General features: G+C 32.8%; 2 protein-coding genes, 1 long non-coding RNA gene and 1 pseudogene across 3 annotated transcripts; 2 read left to right on the forward strand and 2 right to left on the reverse strand.

Annotated features, from left to right (window-relative positions):
- Positions 1–2961: 2961 nt before the first annotated feature.
- LOC129915425 (60S ribosomal protein L4) lies at positions 2962–9703 on the reverse strand. The gene is made up of 4 exons (XM_055994952.1): positions 9565–9703; positions 9181–9361; positions 8745–9115; positions 2962–3717 (listed from the first exon to the last, which is right to left on the reverse strand). Exons 1-4 carry the CDS (start codon positions 9565–9567, stop codon positions 3052–3054), a joined length of 1221 nt encoding a protein of 406 aa, XP_055850927.1. The 5' UTR covers positions 9568–9703; the 3' UTR covers positions 2962–3051.
- Positions 9704–12480: 2777 nt separating this feature from the next.
- LOC129916323 (pre-mRNA-splicing factor SPF27) lies at positions 12481–13397 on the forward strand. Its single transcript, XM_055996188.1, has 2 exons — positions 12481–12660; positions 12721–13397. The coding sequence occupies exons 1-2, from the start codon at positions 12586–12588 to the stop codon at positions 13354–13356; spliced, it is 711 nt and encodes a 236-aa protein (XP_055852163.1). The 5' UTR covers positions 12481–12585; the 3' UTR covers positions 13357–13397.
- Positions 13398–16544: 3147 nt separating this feature from the next.
- LOC129916093 (uncharacterized) lies at positions 16545–18014 on the forward strand. The gene is made up of 4 exons (XR_008772406.1): positions 16545–16819; positions 16901–16971; positions 17024–17573; positions 17658–18014. It is a non-coding gene; the product is annotated as an uncharacterized LOC129916093 (long non-coding RNA).
- A 282-nt stretch (positions 18015–18296) lies between these two features.
- Positions 18297–19846, reverse strand: LOC129913223 (cytoplasmic dynein 1 intermediate chain-like; annotated as a pseudogene).
- Positions 19847–20883: the final 1037 nt, after the last annotated feature.

The following is a 20883-nucleotide window of genomic DNA, read 5'->3' on the forward strand; positions in this document are numbered from 1 at the left end:
ACCATTTTGTTGTTTCATTTTTGTATGGGATTTTTCGTTTCTTATCAGCAGCGTACTAGGCTTTAACTTTGACCAATTGAGGCTATCCTCTCCTAAAAATAAAATGTACTGTACGAGTAATTCGATTGAATAATTTGCCTTAAAACAACTGTTCATTGTTCATTGCTAGCCCAGAAAGTTAAAATAAAAATCGTTTTTACTTAATAACAGTTTTAACTTTTGAATTAAAAGTCGTCCTAACCTCAGGCAAACGAATCGCAAAGTATTTAAAAAAAAATTGCATTTGAAAATATAATTTTTTTTAAATTTTGCTTTAAAATTGTATGGGAATTTAAAATACCTCTATTAAAATGGTAAAGACAAAAAAAATAATTTTGGCGATATTTTGGAATTCGTCCGTTTTCAGGTATTAATCAGCGGCTTACAATATAAAAAACATTCAGTTGTATTTATTAGATTAAGCCCTGCTTTTTCAATCGTCAGATAGACTATCAGAAGAATAAATGTCACTATAAAAAAAAACTTTTATTCCTAGGAATAAGCTCTAACTTAGGTTTATCTAACTATTCAAAAAATTAGCCCTGAGTGATATTTAATAATAATATTTAAATTGCCTTAGATAAGGTTGCTTACATTGCTTCTATAATTGGCTGGCCATTGATGATTAACAAATCGATAGTTTTTTCAAAAAATGCAACAGATCTAGAAAATTTAGTATGTACAAAATACTGTTATATTCTGTAAGCAAACAAAATTCACCAAATTTTATCAGACGAATATATTGAACTGGAACATTGCAAAAAACTAAAAAGATTTGAGAAATGATATCCTTCTTTAACATTTTGCCGATGACGAATTTTATCAACAGAATTGACCTCCACACAGCAAGGCCACAGAAAGCTTCCCTATTTAAAACATATTTTATTCACTTCATCATATAAAAAAATTGAAGATATGGCTGCTTCTTTTAGTTGCTGGTAAGCAGTGTCTTGCCCTTAAGATATTATTTTTGTTTACCTACCAGATTCAATTTCTTTTAAAAAGCTTTGAATATAATACTTATCCGGATTTTGTTTCCATACAAAACTCTACAGCAAAGAACGAATCAAAATAATCCTAATCCAGCATAGCGTTCGCTAAAAATATGACCACATCCCCAAAATATGGTAAAATAGTTTGAATACCAAAAATTTTTTTTACTTTTAATTTTCGTTCATGTTCTAAAACTTCAACATTTTGAAAATAATCTTACTCAAGAGATTTCAGTATCACATAAAAAATTCTTTTTTAAGTTCTGAGTTCTTGGGGGGGGTCATGACCCCGTGACCCCCCCCCCCCCCCCCCCCTTGTATACGCCGTTGGTCAAGTTCGGAGATATCCTCAAAAAAATGTCAAAACCAAAATTTCTTATCTGGGGTTGCGACTAGGTTTTTCATATATTTTTTGGGAAATGGTAACGGAGTTACGAATAACAGAGTTACGCGCGACAGAGTTACGGCCGTCAAAGTTACGCGAAACTGAAGTTACGAAAAACTAGAGTTACGAATTCTAAAGTTATGTTAAGCTATGACATGTGATTTTTGGGTTGGCAACAATGGACGACCAAACGAAAACGCTATAAATACATTCGGTTTTTGTAATGGCTTTATAAAATGATAATACCAATGCCTTCTGAAAAAAACCGTTTTGGATTTTTGATATCAACTGTTGCTTTCAAAAATGTTACTCTCTCTTTTCTATTCAAATGTCCAATCAATGTCTTCTTAAAGATTTTTTTTACTTGATTTCGTTTTATTTTTGTGTCAACTTACACGTTTTGAACTAAAAGAGAAGATACCTACAGTTGTTTTTGACGAACTGAAATCTTTAAAATCTAGAATATGCAAGATTAAAATTCGTCCATGTGACCATCAATAACTTTGATTTGATCAACGCCCACCGCACCAAGAAATTTTCAATATTTTCCCTCCATACTTGACCATGGGGGAGTCTTCCATAGATTGAACTCCTATCCTATACTCTTGGATGACAAATATGAGCTTTTTTTTCTTCAGATTCTGCTAACTTTCGTTTCATCCAAGAAAGTAAATTTTTGGAATTGTTGACAGGTCAATGCTTTTACTTTTACGCGAAAGCCAAACTTGCCATTCTTTGCTTTGAAATCGTTTCTAATTTTCTGACTCCACTGTAAGTTATCCATTTTTTTTAAATGTACTGTTAAATGTACAAATATATGTCCCAAAACCCATATCCCAAATCAAATAACATTCAAAACACGTGCCAACATAATTTAAAGTAACAACTTTTAATCACCAAGAAGAAATAAATCAAAGTGACAATTGTGCGGATGTTATGTAGTGAATTACTAAAATTCCCAAGATGCACGAAAAACTAATCATCCTTGACATATCTTTTGTCTCGACCTTGAGACTAAGGAAAATCCATGGTTTAATCTATTTAACTTATCCTAATCGTGAAACATGAAAGAATCATGAACATTGTACAACTATCGTGTCTTAATAAACCATTCTTTTTCTCCAACTTGATAATCGATCGCGAAAAGACCACAAAATACTTCAAAACATATTCCAGTTATGATTTTATGTGTAAATAGCATTATGATTCATAACTGACAACACGTGAATGTTTCGGCAAATGGTGAAATTCAAAACAATCTTGCTACCACGTGCTTGTTGAAAATTAGACTTCGATAAATTCCGTCAACAACTTTCTTTTCCAATGAACTCAATGCTCTTAGAACATTTTCGACACAAATATTCTACAACAGAGTACCTTAGACATCCCTTAGCCCTTTTATCTATTAAATGATTGCCACAATCACAAAACTATCTTCGTGCCAAAACTTAAGCATGTCCATTATACCATCCAACAAAACAATAATCCAAGAAAATAAATAAATCTCAAATTATTTTTTAAGAATTAAAAAAAAATATCACTAAATTTATATTTTTAAATTTTATATTATGAATTATCCATAATTGTTGTTTAATATTATAAAAAATTCAGTAAAACGAAGTAAGTTTACTTTATTTACTTCTTGGGGGCGGCCTTCTTCTTGGCAGCCAACTTCTTCTTCCTCTCAGCCAAAGCCTTGGACAACATCTTAGCGCGGTTAGCTTGAGCTTTAGTGGCGACATTAGCGAAATGCGATTTGGGCAATTCAATGTTGCGACGCTTGGCATTCAACAACACTCGGTTGATCTTCCTCTTCTCAGCAGCCAACAAAGCACGACGCTTAAGAACCTCAGCGTAGGGGTTCAACTTGATCAGCTGGCGAGTGTTGGTCAATGGATTGAGACGACGCACACGACGGAACACCCTCTTCTTGGGGTCACGCAACACCTTCCTGATCTCCTCGGATTTTAACAGACGAGCCAAATCGGTATTGGCCATCTTTGGCTGTGGCAAATTGTATCCCTTCTTCAAGGTGGATGGAGTCTTCCATGTGCCGAACAATTCGTTGAGGCGTTGGAAGGCAGACTCGGTCCAGATGACAAAACGTCCAACATGACCACCAGGAGCCAATTTCAACAAGTTCATCTTGTCAACATTCATTGTCTCAATGCCGGGGATGTTGCGGAAAGCCTTACGAAGACCTTCATCCTTTGAGTAGATGACCAAAGGTCCACGACGAGCAATACGACGACGGTCACGCATTGTACCACGTCCAGCACGGAAACGTTGGGATTTGTACACCTAAAATGGATAAATAAAAGTGTAAACATTATAGTAGAGTAACCAATGCAAATTATTAGGGAACCCGGCCGTAGCTGTTCGATTTTGATGATCTTTTTTTTTTCAAACGTCGGTAATTAAAATAAAACGCTTTAACCTCTATAGATTACAAATTGCCGATGTTGCCGTATTGTTTTTTAATAAAAGTTCAGTTTTTTTGTGAACGAAAAAAAAATGTTTTGGTTTAAATTTTATAAAATTTATGGGTTGTCTAGTTAATTGACTTTAAATACACATGTTAAATTTAATTCAAATAAATAGAATGAAGAGTTTATGAAAACATTGGTCTCAAACCCAGAATTTTGAAAAAAAAAAATTATTAAAACAAATGTAAATCACTCTATTTTTAAACATTTTTGTATAAAAATGTGAATTCATCTTTAAAACTTTTTTGGCCAAAAATAATGTTAGTTGAATTTAGAGGAAATTTAAGAAAACTTTTTGTTGTTGTTCATTCAAAACCTTCAATATAAATTGATTACACAGGCAGCTTCCCTGCAAGTATGACGAGACATAAACAAACCTCTTCTAAAACTATTTTTTTCACAAAAATCTTCAATAATACAATACGGCAACATCGACAATTTTTAACCAATAGAGGCGTAATTTAACGTAAGTTGACCACCAATAGACAAAAAATGAAAGTGAAAATATATGAAATTTAATGTGATTTAAATATTTTTGCATTTTATTTTAATAATTTCATATTAGTTTATTTTTTTTTTTTTTATTTCTCAATTTAAAAATTAACATTCTCAAAATTTCCAAGGCCGGCATTATTTTAAAAAAGCCTAGAATAAAACTGTATTGACGATGGATGCGCATTTTTTATCCAAAATTTAAATAATTTGCTCGAATAAATACTGAGATTTTGACCCCAAAAAATATTTTTAAAACATTTTCTATTGTATGGTTTTAAACGATAATGTTAACTTAACTATAGATCAAGAAACTGTTTAACAAATTTTGCAAATAAAGTAATTAGGTGTAATTATTGATTATAAATTAAGTTTTTAGCAACATGTGCAATATTTTTCAAAAAAAAAAAAAAAATTTTAAAGTAAGTTGGTTTCCTTAGAAGAATTCGAAATAAAAGCTGCGTTTCTTTGGAAATATTTATCTACTGCTTAGTACTTAAAACTACTTTGATCTACTTTTGCTATACTGAAAAAGTAGTTCAAAGCAGCTTTAAGTACTAAGCAGTAGAAAAATATTTCCAAAGGAACGCAGCTAAAGTAAACACTTTTGCTGCTATTAATATTTCTAATATAATTATTAAAACACATTTTGAATACTGTTCTGCTGTTTTGTATTTAACTAACCAAAGCTTTTTTCGCAATTTACAAAAACTTAAAAATAAAGCAATGCGTGCAATACTTCGATGTAGTAAATAGAGAGGATATAAGACTGCAAGCTTTTAGAAATGCAAGATCTCAAAACAGTCTGATGTATAAAGGCTTTAAACTTTTCAATGATCTACCAAATAATGTTAAACAACTAAGTAATAAGTTTGAATTTAAAAAAGAAGTAGTAAGTTTTGTTAGACAATCTATTTAATTGCCAATGCCATTGTAAATAACATATATTTTTATATGCCTATTATAATATTTATTGTATTTATTAGAGAGTTCTCTCGTTAAATTAAATATTGTGTAAATAGTGCTTAAATATTTGAAACTTGAATTTATTGGTTTTTTATTTAATGTTTATAATTAGAGCAAGATCCCAGGGCCGCCAGACATTACTTATTTTCTCAAGAAAAAAATGTATGGAATTACGTAGTGCTAGGACATACTATTAGTGAATGGATACTGGCTATCTTGTGCCGACGGCCATTTTACCACTAACAGGTGCTAAAGGTACGAAAAATACGTAGTTAGATTTCTTATTTTCTCAAGGCTGATTTTTATATATGATACTCAGGGAACTAATACATTAATTTTTGTAAGCTGCCAGACCAGTCGGATGGGCCTAACACCTTGCCAGACACGCATTTCAGTATACGGGAAAGTTAGATTTTGTTATATGGAGGTCTGGGAAAAAATTTATAACACATTTTGACTTCAGGACTCGAAAGAGTATCAAGACACGAGTCGAAAACCACATTTTGAACAATCGCATCTAGAGTCATTTGGCCGCCATTTTGTTTTTTTAATAAAAATTTCAATTTTTCACATAACTCATGTATTTTTGAATCTACAGAAAAAAAATGTATCGCAAACTTGAAGATAATTTAATTTACTACAATATATGTTAAATTACTTTTTTCGATTATACCTTTGGTTTAAGAGTTAGGGTGGTTTTTTTTTTAAACCATATTTTCGTCATATCTCTTTTATTTGACCTTTTTTGAAAATTAACTTGAAGTAAAAGTTGTAGATCTTTTTATTACCTTCAATTATTAAATTAACGGTTTTTCGATTTGACAGTCCGTTTTTGATCTGTAGGAAAAAAACTTCAAAAAGGTTGCAATTTTTTAATATAGGAAAAATATTCTAGTACAGGGTATTTTGCATTTTGCACAAATGCTAGCTATGTGTATCAGCGCCAGCGCAGCGTGAGCATGTTTGTAAAGGAGTTTTATAACAAAGCGTGTCTGGTAAGGTGTCAGGCCAATCCGACGGGTCTGGCAGCTTACAAACATTTATTGAATTAGTTCCCTGAGTATCATATAAAAATGAAGCTTGAGAAAATAAGTAAAGTTAAACTATTTTTTTTCAAAGCTTTAAGGTGTCTGGCAAAAAAAATGGCTGTCGGAATGGGTCTGGCAGTGTTAGTTATACGATTTTGTTCTTGTCTGAGTGCAACCTACACGCCTAGGTTGTTGTTACATCTAATGCAAAATACCCCGTACTAGAATATTTTTCCTATATTAAAAAATTGCAACCTTTTTGAAGAAAAACGGACTGTCAAATCGAAAAACCGTTAATTTAATAATTGAAGGTAATAAAAAGATCTACAACTTTTACTTCAAGTTAATTTTCAAAAAAGCTCAAATAAAAGAGATATGACGAAAATATGGTTTCAAAAAAAAACCACCCTAACTCTTAAACCGAAGGTATAATCGAAAAAAGTAATTTAACATATATTGTAGTAAATTAAATTATCTTCAAGTTTGCGATACATTTTTTTTCTGTAGATTCAAAAATACATGAGTTATGTGAAAAATTGAAATTTTTATTAAAAAAACAAAATGGCGGCCAAATGACTCTAGATGCGATTGTTCAAAATGTGGTTTTCGACTCGTGTCTTGATACTCTTTCGAGTCCTGAAGTCAAAATGTGTTATAAATTTTTTCCCAGACCTCCATATAACAAAATCTAACTTTCCCGTATACTGAAATGCGTGTCTGGCAAGGTGTTAGGCCCATCCGACGGGTCTGGCAGCTTACAAAAATTAATGTATTAGTTCCCTGAGTATCATATATAAAAATCAGCCTTGAGAAAATAAGAAATCTAACTACGTATTTTTCGTACCTTTAGCACCTGTTAGTGGTAAAATGGCCGTCGGCACAAGATAGCCAGTATCCATTCACTAATAGTATGTCCTAGCACTACGTAATTCCATACATTTTTTTCTTGAGAAAATAAGTAATGTCTGGCGGCCCTGGGATCTTGGACTAAATATACATATTTTAAAAATACATTTTTTCATAGTGTCACACCCGTTACAAAAATATGTCACACCTGTTATTTTTGAATTTTTATAAAACATTGTTTTTTATTAATTCATTCCCTTGAAATATATGCTTACTGGCAACGTAAGCCGTGTTTTTTTTTTTTTTTTTTTTGCAACTCAGTACTTAGTTCAGTAAAATTTTGCACGGTAAACAACAAGTTTTTGCTAAAGCCTAGTACGCAGATCGCGCTAAAATTTATCTTTCATACAAATTTCCTCCAAAGATAAATTTTAGAGAGGATTTTTATCCAGGTAGTACGCAGTTCACGCGCTAAATTCGAATTCTCATCTACTACTTTTGCAAAAAGTCTCCACTCAATTTAGCTCGCGAAATAATGCTCAGCGCATTTTTTCACAGATAAATTTTGACATTTTTGTGGTTGTTGTTGTTGCTGCAAGGAATAAGAGGCAAAAAAAACCTTGGAATATATAAAAGAAGAGGAATAAAACAAAATGAGAGCGTAAAAAAGGTATTCTGCAGGTAAAAAAATATGTAATGTAATATTGAATGTAAGCTGGTATAAGTAAATGAAACTGTGATTCAGCCGTTATTTTTAAATTTAAATTTATCTTGGCTTTTAGCGAACGCGTGTAGAGATAAAAATTGTCGAGATAAAATTTAGTTTAGCGCGATCTGCGTACTGGGCTTAAGGATAAAGAAAAGTTTTTTATTTGTAGAAAAAAAATTTTTTTCTAAAATTATAGGTACATTTTGGAGCCTTCATCAATATAGGATTATTAATAATAAATAAAATTAATCATTTGTTGTTGTTTATAGGATAAAATGTTTGCTCAGTAAAATTCTGAATACCAATAAAACACGGCTGTAATTAGATCTCCTTTCATATTGAATACGATATCCACGACTTTTCATTCAAAAATCTACAATATGGGTTTAAAGAGTCACCGAAGTAGACTGAACCGATTTTCTAACATCACATCTCTAGTTTGAGATGTTCAAAAGACAGGTTAACAAAATGTTATTTTAAACATAAATTAACAACAGGAACAAAAAATTAAGTAACTTTGTCACACCCGTTACAATGGATTAATTACCTACGTTTGAAAAACAAAGATCATAAAAATCGGACCTATTCGGCCGGGTTTCCTAATATTGTCAAGAATTCACAATTAAATGGGAAGAGAGAATGTAGGAGTAACTACCCCGTGATTGAGCGCAAAGACTCAAACTCGGAACGCCTGTTGATCCAATTTAATCTGGCAACACTTGCAGTAGGGACACAATTCATCATAGTGTCACCACAGACATGCAAACATTGCAAACTCAAGAGAGACTAACTGCAACTTACCTTTTGGATGTCAGCCCAGATCTTCATGCGTCTCAAGAAGACAACAGCCTGCTTGGTCTTCTGCAACTTCTGTACCTCATCGGAAACAACCAATGGGAACTCGGACACTCCATCAATAATGTGTCCCTTGGATTGTACCAAAGCTGGCACTCCAGAGGCAGCAATGGCGGAAACAACGGCATAACGACGTTGGTTCACATTGATCTTCCTGTGCCACCTGCGGAAAGTCTTAGTGGGAGCGAACATACGACCACCACGACACATGTTACCGAAAGCACCCTGACCGGAGCGATGGGTACCACCGCCACGGACACGGGGAATACGGGCAACAGCACGACCGGTACCCCATGATTCAGCAGATGTTTGGTGACCTTAAATATCAGAGATTTCATTAATAAACAATCACATATAAACATTGGACAGGTTGAATACTAACCAGCAAGTTCACTAACAGCATAAGCTTGACGCTTGTTGCGGCGCATCAATTGATGAACTTCATTGACAACATCGGGACGAATGGGAGCCTTGAAGATGGCTGGGAGGCAGATGTTCTTCTCCTTGATTTGTTCGTTTTTGTCCGAAAAAACGGAGACCAAAGGTCTGGCGTTGGATAAGCTCTAAAATTGAAAAAAAAGGAAAGTCGAGTTTAGTTTCACGAGGTTAACAATTGTACACACACACATTTTTTTTTTGATCGACACACAACACGTGCAATAATTTTTAACATCACTTTTTTCGACATATTTGAAGCATTTTTAGAGATTTTTTTGGGCCACTTTGATTATGACACTAATTATTATGATATTTTGTAAATTCTTACCATTTTATTTGGTTAATTATCCCCAAATTTTTAATAATTTATTGTCTGCAGTTGCAGATACGTCCTGTATTAAAGAATGACGGACTAAAAAAGACAGCATTTTGCCGGAAGTTCAAAATGGCCGACATTTTTGTGTGTAGACTTGAGATGGTAGATGGCGTGAGGTATGATTGAAGGGTAATAGGTAGACTTTAAGGTGGAGTGCACACTGGTCTAATGGACTAGTGAAAAAAAAAATGGAATTTTAAAATGATTTTGGAAAAACATTTTTTTCAAAAATTTAAATTAAAAAAAAGAAAATTGATCATTTTTAAAAAGCTAAAGGTATAAATGCATATAGGCTACTTTTTGCAAAATTTCAAAAAGTGAACATTTTCAAACTCATTTTTTGACAGTTTTCCGACCCAAAAATGAAAAACAATGATGTAGAAAGTTTATTTTTTGGTTTCAAAAACAATTTTTGTAGTTTTTTTTTATCACATAGCTCTAGGAAGAAATACAAATTTTTCACTTTATTTGTAAATTTCCCATTGGTCACAAAAGTGACCAATGTTTGCCTAGTACGCAGATCGAGATAAATTTAGCCGAGCTCGATATTTTGTACCCAACTAAAATTTCAGCTTTGATAAAGGTCTTACAGAAGCTACATTTCAGCTTCTTTTTAACTTTAGTAAGGTTGTTGGGCATGGGAAAAGGAGAACGTTACACAAGTTTGACCCTTTATAAGAATGTACTCAGAAGGTCTTTAAGAAACCTAAACGAAGCTTTACCGAATCTCTACCGAAGCTTTGAGATTGGACAGATAGCTTCTGAAGAGCTTGTATAGGTCTTTAATACTATCTTATCGCGAATTCAATACAAATCGTATCTACTCGGGAAGAAGAGCATGAGTAGATGATAGTACTAAATTAACCAAAACATCTACTAGTCGTAAACTACCACCTCCAATGGAACAGGGCTATTATTAAATATCAAAACCAAAAATCAAATACAAAACATGGTAGTTTCCGTAAAGCTTCTATAAGGCGTGTTTTTTTTTTTAATACTCAGTAGCCACTCATTTTTCATGTTATTCGCAAAACAATAGTAAAAATTACACAAGAAAGTATTTGTTTTTTGTTGTTTTTCGAATAAAATAAAAAAAATGAGTAGCTACTGAGTTGTAGAAAAAACACGCCTATAAATTCATTAGCCCAGCTTATCCGAAAAACAAGCTTTCTTCGTTTAAGTTTCTTTAACAGTATTTAAACAACTAATAAGAAATTGTTAAACAAGTCCGAACTTCTATAAGCAATTAAATTCTGAAGCCAGCTCAATACAAGCTGTATAAAAAGTAAAACCTGCCAGATTTCAGTTTATAGAAGCGGTTGTGTTAAGTCTTGGCCACACCGAAGCCCTACTTACAATTCTGCTTCTATGAAGCTTTACAGAAGCAACAATTGCATCTGTAAACCCAAGTAACAATTTAGCTTTCATAAGGGTCAATGCAAGCTATTTTTTGACTTGTTTAAGAAGAAGGACAAGTCTTATGCAAATCATTTTGGCGCACATTACCGAATTTCCACAAGACCTTCCTCCACAGGCAATCCACAAGCTAATAGCTTGTGACTAACAGCGTAAAACGACCTTATGCAGGCCTTTTTACAAAACAATGAAACATTTTAGGGAAACTATAGCTTCGCTAAGGAAACTATCATTTGCATTGGATGTTATAATAAGGCCTTATGGAGGTTGTTATAAGATGTTGAATTTATGAATAAAAAAAAAAAAAGATTTTATTGATTTTTTTGTTCTTTTAATTTTTTTCTATTTTGTATTTTCTTCTTTTTTGGTCATGTCAATGCTTTTCCTGTCGTTCTGAAATGGGAAGAATTTTATTTTAATTGAAAAAGAAGACATTTTTTTTTTATTTCACAAATGGCCCCGCCAGGAATCGATCCCACGTACCTCTGCATACCAAGCCAGCACCTTACCAGTAGACCATACTCGAATATTAAAGATGAGTGGCTAAAAGGGAGCTAATTGAAACCTCACATAAAAATGCAATGTTTTTTTCTAAAGTGTTACAAACATTGCATATCTGCAGGATAAAAGCTTTGCATACTTATTGGTGAAAAACATTGCATACTTGAGAGATGAAAAAATTGCATACTTACAAGAACCTCTTGGAACAGGTCTTATGAAAGCCTTCTGTCACTTGAAAATAGAAGGCTTCTTTAAAACGGTTCAAACAGGTCTTATAAGGGTCTTCTTTAAATTATATTTACAAGGGATCTTCTAAACACTTCCAGGTGGCCTTAAGGAGACCTCCTTTGTTTCCAAAATGGATGATTCGCGTAAGTAAGCCTTAAACTAAACTTATACAAACTATAGCTTGCCGAATCGAAGAAAATGGACCTTATGCAAGTAAAATTGTTACTTGGGAAGCTTTATAGAACCAAAATTGTTTGTCGAGAGGGTACATGCGATAGCGGTACAGGTACTTGTATGAAAAAAAATTCCAAACTGACACTTCAACGTTGAGATGTGGAATTTTTTTCATACAATTACCCGTACCGTTACCGCATGTATCCTGCAGTGTGGCCAAGCCTTTAGTTGGGTATAGTTTGTTTATAGAGAATTTTTCATATATAGACTAAAATGAAATCCAGAAAATATCCCACGAAGAATTGTATTCTAGTACGCAGATCGGGTGACATTTTTTTCTCTCCGATGACGCAAAAGAAATAAAACTAAAAAAATTGCGCCCTGAACACCGACTTTCCGGTTGCGGCATAAAATTGTACTAGTGAAGCGTCAACATTACATTTTCAGCATTGCCCACAACAAAAGTGATTTTTTGTTTTTATTTTTTTTTCTGTTTAACACTTTCAGAACTTTCTAGATAAGAAAACTTTTTTGACACTTGTACAAAAATAAAAGTGACATTTGTATAAAAAGCGCAGATTTGTTTGTAAAGATTTTCTATCTGATCTGTTAAAAGATTTAATTAAAAATTGTAAAAATACAACAAAATAAATAATGGCTGGTGAAGTAATAGTTGATGCACTTCCATACATCGATCATGGTTATGATGATCCAGGTGTTAGAGAATCGGTAAGTTAAACAATACCCAATTATTCTTTAAGAAAATAAACTTAACACTTTCTTTTGTAGGCCTTGGCAATGGTGGAAGAAGAATGTCGTCGTTACCGTCCCACAAAAAACTATCTTGACCATCTTCCACCGCTCAACACATCTGCATTCGAGACCAAAATGATGGCCTACGAATTTGAGAGAATACAAAACAGACAACCAATGGAAACGTTGAGTATGAAACGATACGAATTGCCGCCACCTTCGACAGGAAAACTCTCCGAATTGTCCGCATGGCAGGAATCAATTGAGAACTCCATGGCACAACTGGAACATCAATGGACACGTGCCATGAATCTCGAATTGATGGTCGAGTATGGCTGCGAATCGTGGAAAGCTTATTTGGAGATTTTTGTTGCTCTCCAAGCTAAAGCTCAAAATAAATTGCAAGAAATTAAAAAAGAAATTCAAGATGTTAATTGGCAAAGGAAGCAAGCACAAACACAAGCTGGTGAAAAATTAAAGACGCTAGAAGCTAATTGGGTAATGTTGGTGTCAAAGAACTATGAGATTGAGCAACAGTGTGTTGAATTGGAGAAACAAATTGCAGATATAACGGAAAAACTGAGAGAAGAAGAGACTGCGGAAGAAAATGGAACAGTTGAAGACAATGAAGAAGAAGAAGAAGAAACTGTTGTTACCAATGGCAATGCATAGATTATAATTTAATTTGAAATAAACTTCCAAACAAAACCTAATTTATTTTGTTTTATTCAAACTTGAGTTAAATTTTATTTTCTTACTAGCTGACCCGGCAGACGTTGTTCTATCTCTTACAACTTTTTGATCGATTTTTGCGATCTTAATTATTAGTACCTAGGTGACCGAGCTTTGCTCGGTATCTTTAAATGTTATAACTTTCAGTAAAAAAAAGTCAAATGTAAACAGCAATTTTTTGGAGTGGGTTTGAGTTAGCAATGACCAGTTTTTTCGCGGGTTACAAAACACCACATTCCCACTTTATAATCCAGTTTATTTACGTTTGAATACACATACGACGATCAGCAATGGATAGAAGGGTTACAGGAATCTGCATTATCGAAAATGCCTACAGCAATGAGATCCCTTTTTGTTCAAATTTTAATTTACGGGTCAGTGGATGGTGTACATAAAGTTAATATTTTTTTCAAGTTTAGCCTTGTCGGCAAAGCTTAGTATGAAGAAATACTATTTTTTATCCCTGTCTCTGTTTTATTTTGTATCAGAGGATGCTTTACTTCTTTATTTTTTTTACTTAGGTATATATGTATTATAAGATTGACATTAGGTCAATGGTGTTGCTTGTTGTGAGTTATTTTATTTTTATACGTTAACAATAGTCGCATTAAAACAAAAGAAAAACGTAAAACAAAGATAATATGTGATACCAAATTAACAAATTACTTAAAAGTTTCAATACATGATCAAAAAAGTCATGATCTAAAAAATTTTGTTTCGTTATTGTACCAAAAAAAAAAAAAGATCAATGCGTAACACATGGAACCATCCCTCAAAAATTTATTGAAATCGTTGAATCTGTTTCCGCTAAAAAAAAAACTAATATAAGAGAAAATACTTCCAAAATGTTGTATTTACCTAGAGGACCAAACCCTCAAAATTTCATCGAAATCTTTAAAGTTGTTACCAAAAAAAAATTCTATGTTTAAAAAGTGGGCTTGGCAGTGGGCGGATTTTTCCAAAAAAAAACTTCCAAAACTTTTTACTTTCTTAGATAAACAAACCCTGAAAATTTCATCGAAATCGTTAGAGCCGTTTCCGAAAAAAAACTTTTATGTTAAAAAAGTGGGCGTGGCAGTGGGCGGATTTTCAAAAAAAAAACTTCCAAAACTTTTAAATCGCTTATACACACAAACCCTGAAAATTTCATCGAAATCGTTAGAGCCGTTCCCGAAAAAACTTATATGTTAAAAAAGTGGGCGTGGCAGTGGGCGGATTTTTCCAAAAATACTTCCAAAACTTTTTACTCGCTTAGATGAACAAACCCTGAAAATTTCATCGAAATCGTTAGAGCCGTTTCCGAGATCCCAATTTTATATATATTTACATATATATATGAGATGAGTTAAATTTTTTTTTTCTTACTAGCTGACCCGGCAGACGTTGTTCTATCTCTTACAACTTTTTGATCGATTTTTGCGATCTTAATTACACTGGTGTGCAAGGAAATCCTCCTTTAAATAAAACTATACTTTTCTAAAGAATTTTTGTATGCTGATTCCGAATCTGATGTCAGAATTGACCTAGCACATCACGTTTTTTTAGATATTCCCGTTAGAAAATCTCAAAAACCCATTTTTTTTTGCTGTTTTCGAAGAAATATTTTGGCATAATGTAATCTTTTTCCACTAAAATTGTTACAGTTTATGAAAGAACTTTTTTTTTCTTTCAAATTCAATTTCAATCTTCTCAATATTTCTTTTCTTCTCCGAGATATCTTAATTTAAGTAAGTTTAGTAGGTTTGGCATATATCTCACCATAAAGAAACTGATCTCTAAAAATTAATATATCTTTCTCCATAGAACAAAAGTATACTTTTCTAATGAACTTTAGTGTGCTGATTTTGAATCCGAACTCAAAAAATTTCGGTCAGCTCTGGTTTTTGAGATATAGTAGTTTTTTTTGAGATTTTCTAAAAAAAAAACTTGATTTTGTGATACTTTAATGCGAATATCTTAAAATCCTGACGTGATAGAATTTTTTTGACTTCGGATTCTAACTCAGCACATCAAAAACTATAAGAAAAGTTTATCGAATGGTTTATTACAAATAAGATATTTCTAAATAGAAAAATAGTATATAAAATTACAAAACACGTAAAAATTTTGTTTAATGTATTTTATTTTGGGTTTCTTTACATATTTGACTTTTTTAATATAATGGGCATTGATATTTTACATTTTCCTTAATTAAGGTGCTTTTGTTCATGTAGGATTTACTAAAAAGTGAAGGATTTCGAAATGTCTGCTTTTTTTTGTCAATCAGTATTTTAAAAAATGAGTAAACATGAATGTAAAAGAACGGGCGCTTTCATAAATGCATGGTTGCGCAAGTCTGACGAAAGCAAAGCATTCATTAATGCAAATGACAAATGTCAGGTGTTCATAAATGCAAAACGCAAATATTTGCAGCGCAAATGTGCAAATGAAAAAATTCTCATGCGCAATGAATTTAAACTTAAAGAAAGAAGAAACATGACGTAAAAGATGATACAGCTTTTCTTTGTTTCTCAATTCTGTCAAAATATTAATTGGAAATTCAAAGTTCAAGTTATGGGCACGTTCAAAGAGCTAACATAAAGCTATCGGATAGCTTTTTGTTGTTGTAAACAATGTTAAAAATTAGCAAGGAAACGAACCATTTTCTGTCAAAAAATAATCTGAAGGTATCCCAGAATTTCCGGTATACCTCAGGTATCCGAGTGATCAGCTGATATACATTTGGCTTTTTTTTATTTTGATTACTTTTCGGGCGATTGTTCAGCTTCAAAATAAAAAAAAATTGCAAGAAATAAAGTCAAAGCGATTGTGCAAGTACTATTCAACAATAAAAAAAAATGTAATTTGCTCAAAATAAAAAGTTTCCTCTTCTCAATATTTACATATTTTTTTAGTAGCTGCTTGGGCAAGCTATCTGGATACCTCTTTGTTCAAAAAGATATTCCAGATACGGGTATCTCAGATAGCCTATCCGATAGGTGTTTGAACGTGCCCAATATAACAAAAATAGTCGCGAATTTCTTGGATATAATAAATTTGTAAATATTGACAGAAATGTTTAAAAAAAAGTTTTTTTTCTTAAAGGATGGAATTAAGATAATAGGTGTGTTTTTTTGTTTATCTATATAGATTTTGTGCAAAAAAACGACATCGAGATTTTTGAAATGAAAACAATTTACGTGTTAATTACAACAAAAACTTTATCTGTATAGATTTTTGAAAAATCCAGATAATTATCCAGATTTTACTTTCTCTCGATAGAAAACAGTACTGCCAAGGTACATTACACTTATTAAATGTCAGATTCCAATAAACGACAGCTGCAGTTGACAGATATATGACAAAAAAAAATTTAATATTTAAAATTGAATTCAATTAGGAATAACAAACAACACAAATCAATGTAAGTATAAGCATATTTTTTGGAAAAAGATGAAAATTGTGCGATAAACTTTGGTTTTTTTTTTTAATTTAACAATTTTAGGATTCACGTGTTTGCATGAGTGCGATATCTTCCCCAAAATTAAAGAGAAAAACCGGAAAAGGAGATGGAAAGTAAATCAATTTATTCTTACAATGAGCTAGCGTATTTATCTTTTTTTTCTAGGAATTATTTCACAAAAGAAGAATTCTGTGTACTGTGCGCTTGGGTCTTAATCGTGTCGGTACCTTCAACCCTCACAGTCAAAATGTAATGTAAAATGTTCTTGGAATGCCCGCTCGTTTGCGAAAACGTCTATTCTTAGACGATCAACATGAATAAATGATAACAAAGCTCTTGTTGTTAATAAATTGCCTCATTAGAATGCCCACCACAAAAACAGTCTCTTACATTTTTAAAATGATACACGTCATGTATGTGCGCTGCGAAGAAAAGCAAATACAAACATACCTCCCAAAAAATATTCCCCCAGGAAACACTTTTCATCCCAAACAGCAGACAGCAACAAGCAAGACAATCCTAACATTGCATTATGCAGCTCATTCAACACCCAAAAATCCTTCAGCTCCCGTTGATGAAAAACCATTTTATAAGAGATCGCTTCACTGCGTTCAAACTTGGACGACATGTGCATGATAAGTGAAGTGTGGAAACAAATGGCATGTGAAAGTGGTAATTGTTTCAGAGCATCATTTAGCTCCCCAATTGGTTGCAGGTAATATTTTTATTGATTCTCCTTTTTTGGTTCGATATATTCCTTATGTACTCTGCCTGCATTGATGTCGTTTTGTTTCTGTAGGACATGTCTTCTACAAATGGGTCTAAAGCCCCCATCGAGATCCCGAGAAAATCTGCATGAATCTTCTTCGCAATTGCTTTCCCCTCCTAAACAGTTATGCAGAGGGAGGAATTAAGGCAAAACACATGGATTCCCAACCCAACTTAACCAACCCTACAACTGGACATCCGGGTCTGAACAACTCGAGTACAGCAGACTTTTTAAACTAAGTTTATCCATGTATTATATTTGTTTATATTTTATAACTTTGTCATTATTATTTAACGTCAGACCCCCTTTGTGCCATCAAAATTTTAAATGTATCTTAGAAATAAGTTATTTAATTATTAAATTGCAAATTGCAAAATTAAAACGTAATCCGTTTTGCTTTTTCTCATTAAGATTTATCTGACAAGTTTCCAATCCGATATGAAAATTAATTGAACAAATTTGTGCGCGCCTCACTGCATAATCTCGGAACTGCAACATCAGACTTACAAAATGTTTCCATAAAAAATTCAACACATAACTTTGTATTAGTTTTTAGAAATAAATAACATACTCAAAGAAAGAATTACTCAGCTTTTGACTAAATTTACCTATATATTTATTTAACATTTAACATTTTTGTTTCATGTTTTTTTTTTTTCATAAGTAGGTACCTACTCAGTAAATACTCTTTTACTAATTTTCATTATCATACATACACAAAAAAAAAAAAAAAACAATCACCGATGCCGAGGGCACTTCGGTATTCCATAAATCAAGGCGACCACTGCCGTCGACAGAAGCGAACAAGGCGGGATGAATTGGAGACCATAACATAATTTGAATTTTCTTCAAATGAATATAATGGTTTAGTGTCCTACAAGTAAATACAAAAAATGTAATACATATTGGTCGTTATAGTAGATATTAAATTTCACCTTAAGACTCCATAACTTAATTGTCCAATCAATGAACGATGTAAGAAACAAATCATCAAAATCTGTTGTAGATAGATTTGGATGAGTTGATATTCCCGTCACTGGACCCAAATGTTTCTCATAGACTTCAGACACACCCGAACGTATTCCATGTCGATAAGCTTGAGTAGAAACAACAATTTATTTATAAGCAAATGGAAAATCACAACAAACTTTTACCATAATAAACATTGCCATCTTCACTACCCATAACCAGATTGTTAATCTCATTCGATGGAAAGGACATGCAACTGATAGCAATTGGGTTCGATTGTCGTGGCTGCAATTCCAGTGTATCTTGCGGCATCGACAACATATCCAAACTCCATGAGCAAAGCTTGCCATCGGCTGAGATCGATAACACATTGTCTGCATTCTGTGTGCCAACCATTTGCAAACAATACACTGGATGCGTATGTGCAGTTGCACTTAGAGGTGTCCTCTGGTCCTCTGGTCCTCTGGATGGGTGTGCGCTTTTCCACTCGATTATTCCATAATACAATATGACCGGAATACGTTCCACCGAGTATAAGGTTTTGATTGAATTTAGCAAAGCATGTTGACATAACGGCACTTTGACAATGGAATATATATCTTCGGGTGTTTGTTTTTTTATATTTTGTGTTCCAGACCATTACAACACCATCTGGTTCATTGTGACTCTCCTTAAAAAAGTTAGTGGGTTTTAGATAGAATCGTAGAAAAAAATACAAATGCAAACCTCATTATTGTGATATGAAACAACAACCAGTTCAGGAAAATGTGTTGACCAATCCATTGAAGTGATGCATCGATTCTTAGACCATCGGTCTTCGTGGAAATCTCGATTCAATGACAACCTAGCATGTGTCCTCTCATCGTTTGACTCCTATCACCACCTCCAATGTATTCGGTGTAGATGTCGACATTCTCAGATAGAGCCCTTTCGATGACACGTCCAGCGGGTAAAACAAACCTTTGAAAGTCCGCCGACAAGATGATCATCTGTTTTTGTTCTTCCGATAGTTCCTTAAGTGAAAGCACAAATGTTAAATTAATGTAAAGAGAGGAGAGAAAAAATTCACTTACTTTATTTTTCTCTTCAGGTTCTTTTTTGTATTCAAGTGGTGTTATGGCTGATGCAACTTCCTTCATAGTGGGCAAACCATGTGGTAGAATTCCTGGTGGTAGTTTGGAATGGAAACCATAGTCGATGTGTGGCAGCGATCTCTGTTCGTCATCTCCTTGGGCATCATAAGTAAGCATAGGTAAAACAGGAACAATTCTACGATTTTTTTTGTTTGTTTTTTTTTCTCTCATTTTGTTTAGAGCTTTGTTTTATTAAATTTTAATTTTTTAAATAAAAAAGCAAAAGCAAACTTTTTGACAGACAGTTGTCAAAGTTAATGTTCAGTGCTGCCAAACTTTAACACGGATTCCAAAAATCTCGATGTCGTTTTTTTGCACAAAATCTATATAGATAAACAAAAAAACACACCTAATATATTGTTATTTTGCAAAAGAGGCTGAATTGCAACTTAAAAAATTTGATAAATGACGCAAATCAGAAAAGGTGTTCATAAATTCAAAGTAAAATACATGCGCGAATAGTTTTTCTGACATTAGTCTGATCGCAAATGACCGCATGTAAACAAAGCAACCATGCAATTATGAAAGCACCCAACATATTTGATGTCAATCTATAGGTCATATGTGTGGATCAGAATCAAAACCCATTATATCCACTTTTCAAAAAAAATGACTTAGGTATGAGGTTTTGTTTCTATTATTCAAATACATACGTTGCGCCCAAGTTTGAGTCTCTAATTACATTTTTTGGCATAGAAATCAGACCACAAAGTTGGAGGTTAATTTCAAAACCCATTTTATCCACTTGAGTTTTTGTTTCAAAACCCATTATATCCAAACAATTTTATTCGCATCAAAATCCATTATATCCATTCAAAATATTATTTCTAAAATAAATTTGAAATTCAAAAACCATTTTATCCTTGGGATGAGATTAGATGGGAATATCCGAAAATTTATACGGATTTTTGAAAAAAAAATTTTCGGCATTTAGGATTGAATTTATTTGTTCAAGAAAGTAGGCGTAGTTAAAAAAAAGGAAATAAAGTTTTCTCGTTTTTAATTGAGTTTTTTTAATGCCATATTTTCATATTTTGGTCTGAAATTCAGAGGTGATTCTCAAAATCCATTCTATCCATATTTGTTTTGGGTATAACTCTAAAACTAAAACCCTCAGATCACGATTTCTGGACTTAAACTGTAGGGAATCCTAA

This window comes from Episyrphus balteatus, chromosome 3 (assembly GCF_945859705.1).
Source record: "Episyrphus balteatus chromosome 3, idEpiBalt1.1, whole genome shotgun sequence".
Classification (NCBI taxonomy): Eukaryota; Metazoa; Arthropoda; class Insecta; order Diptera; family Syrphidae; genus Episyrphus; species Episyrphus balteatus.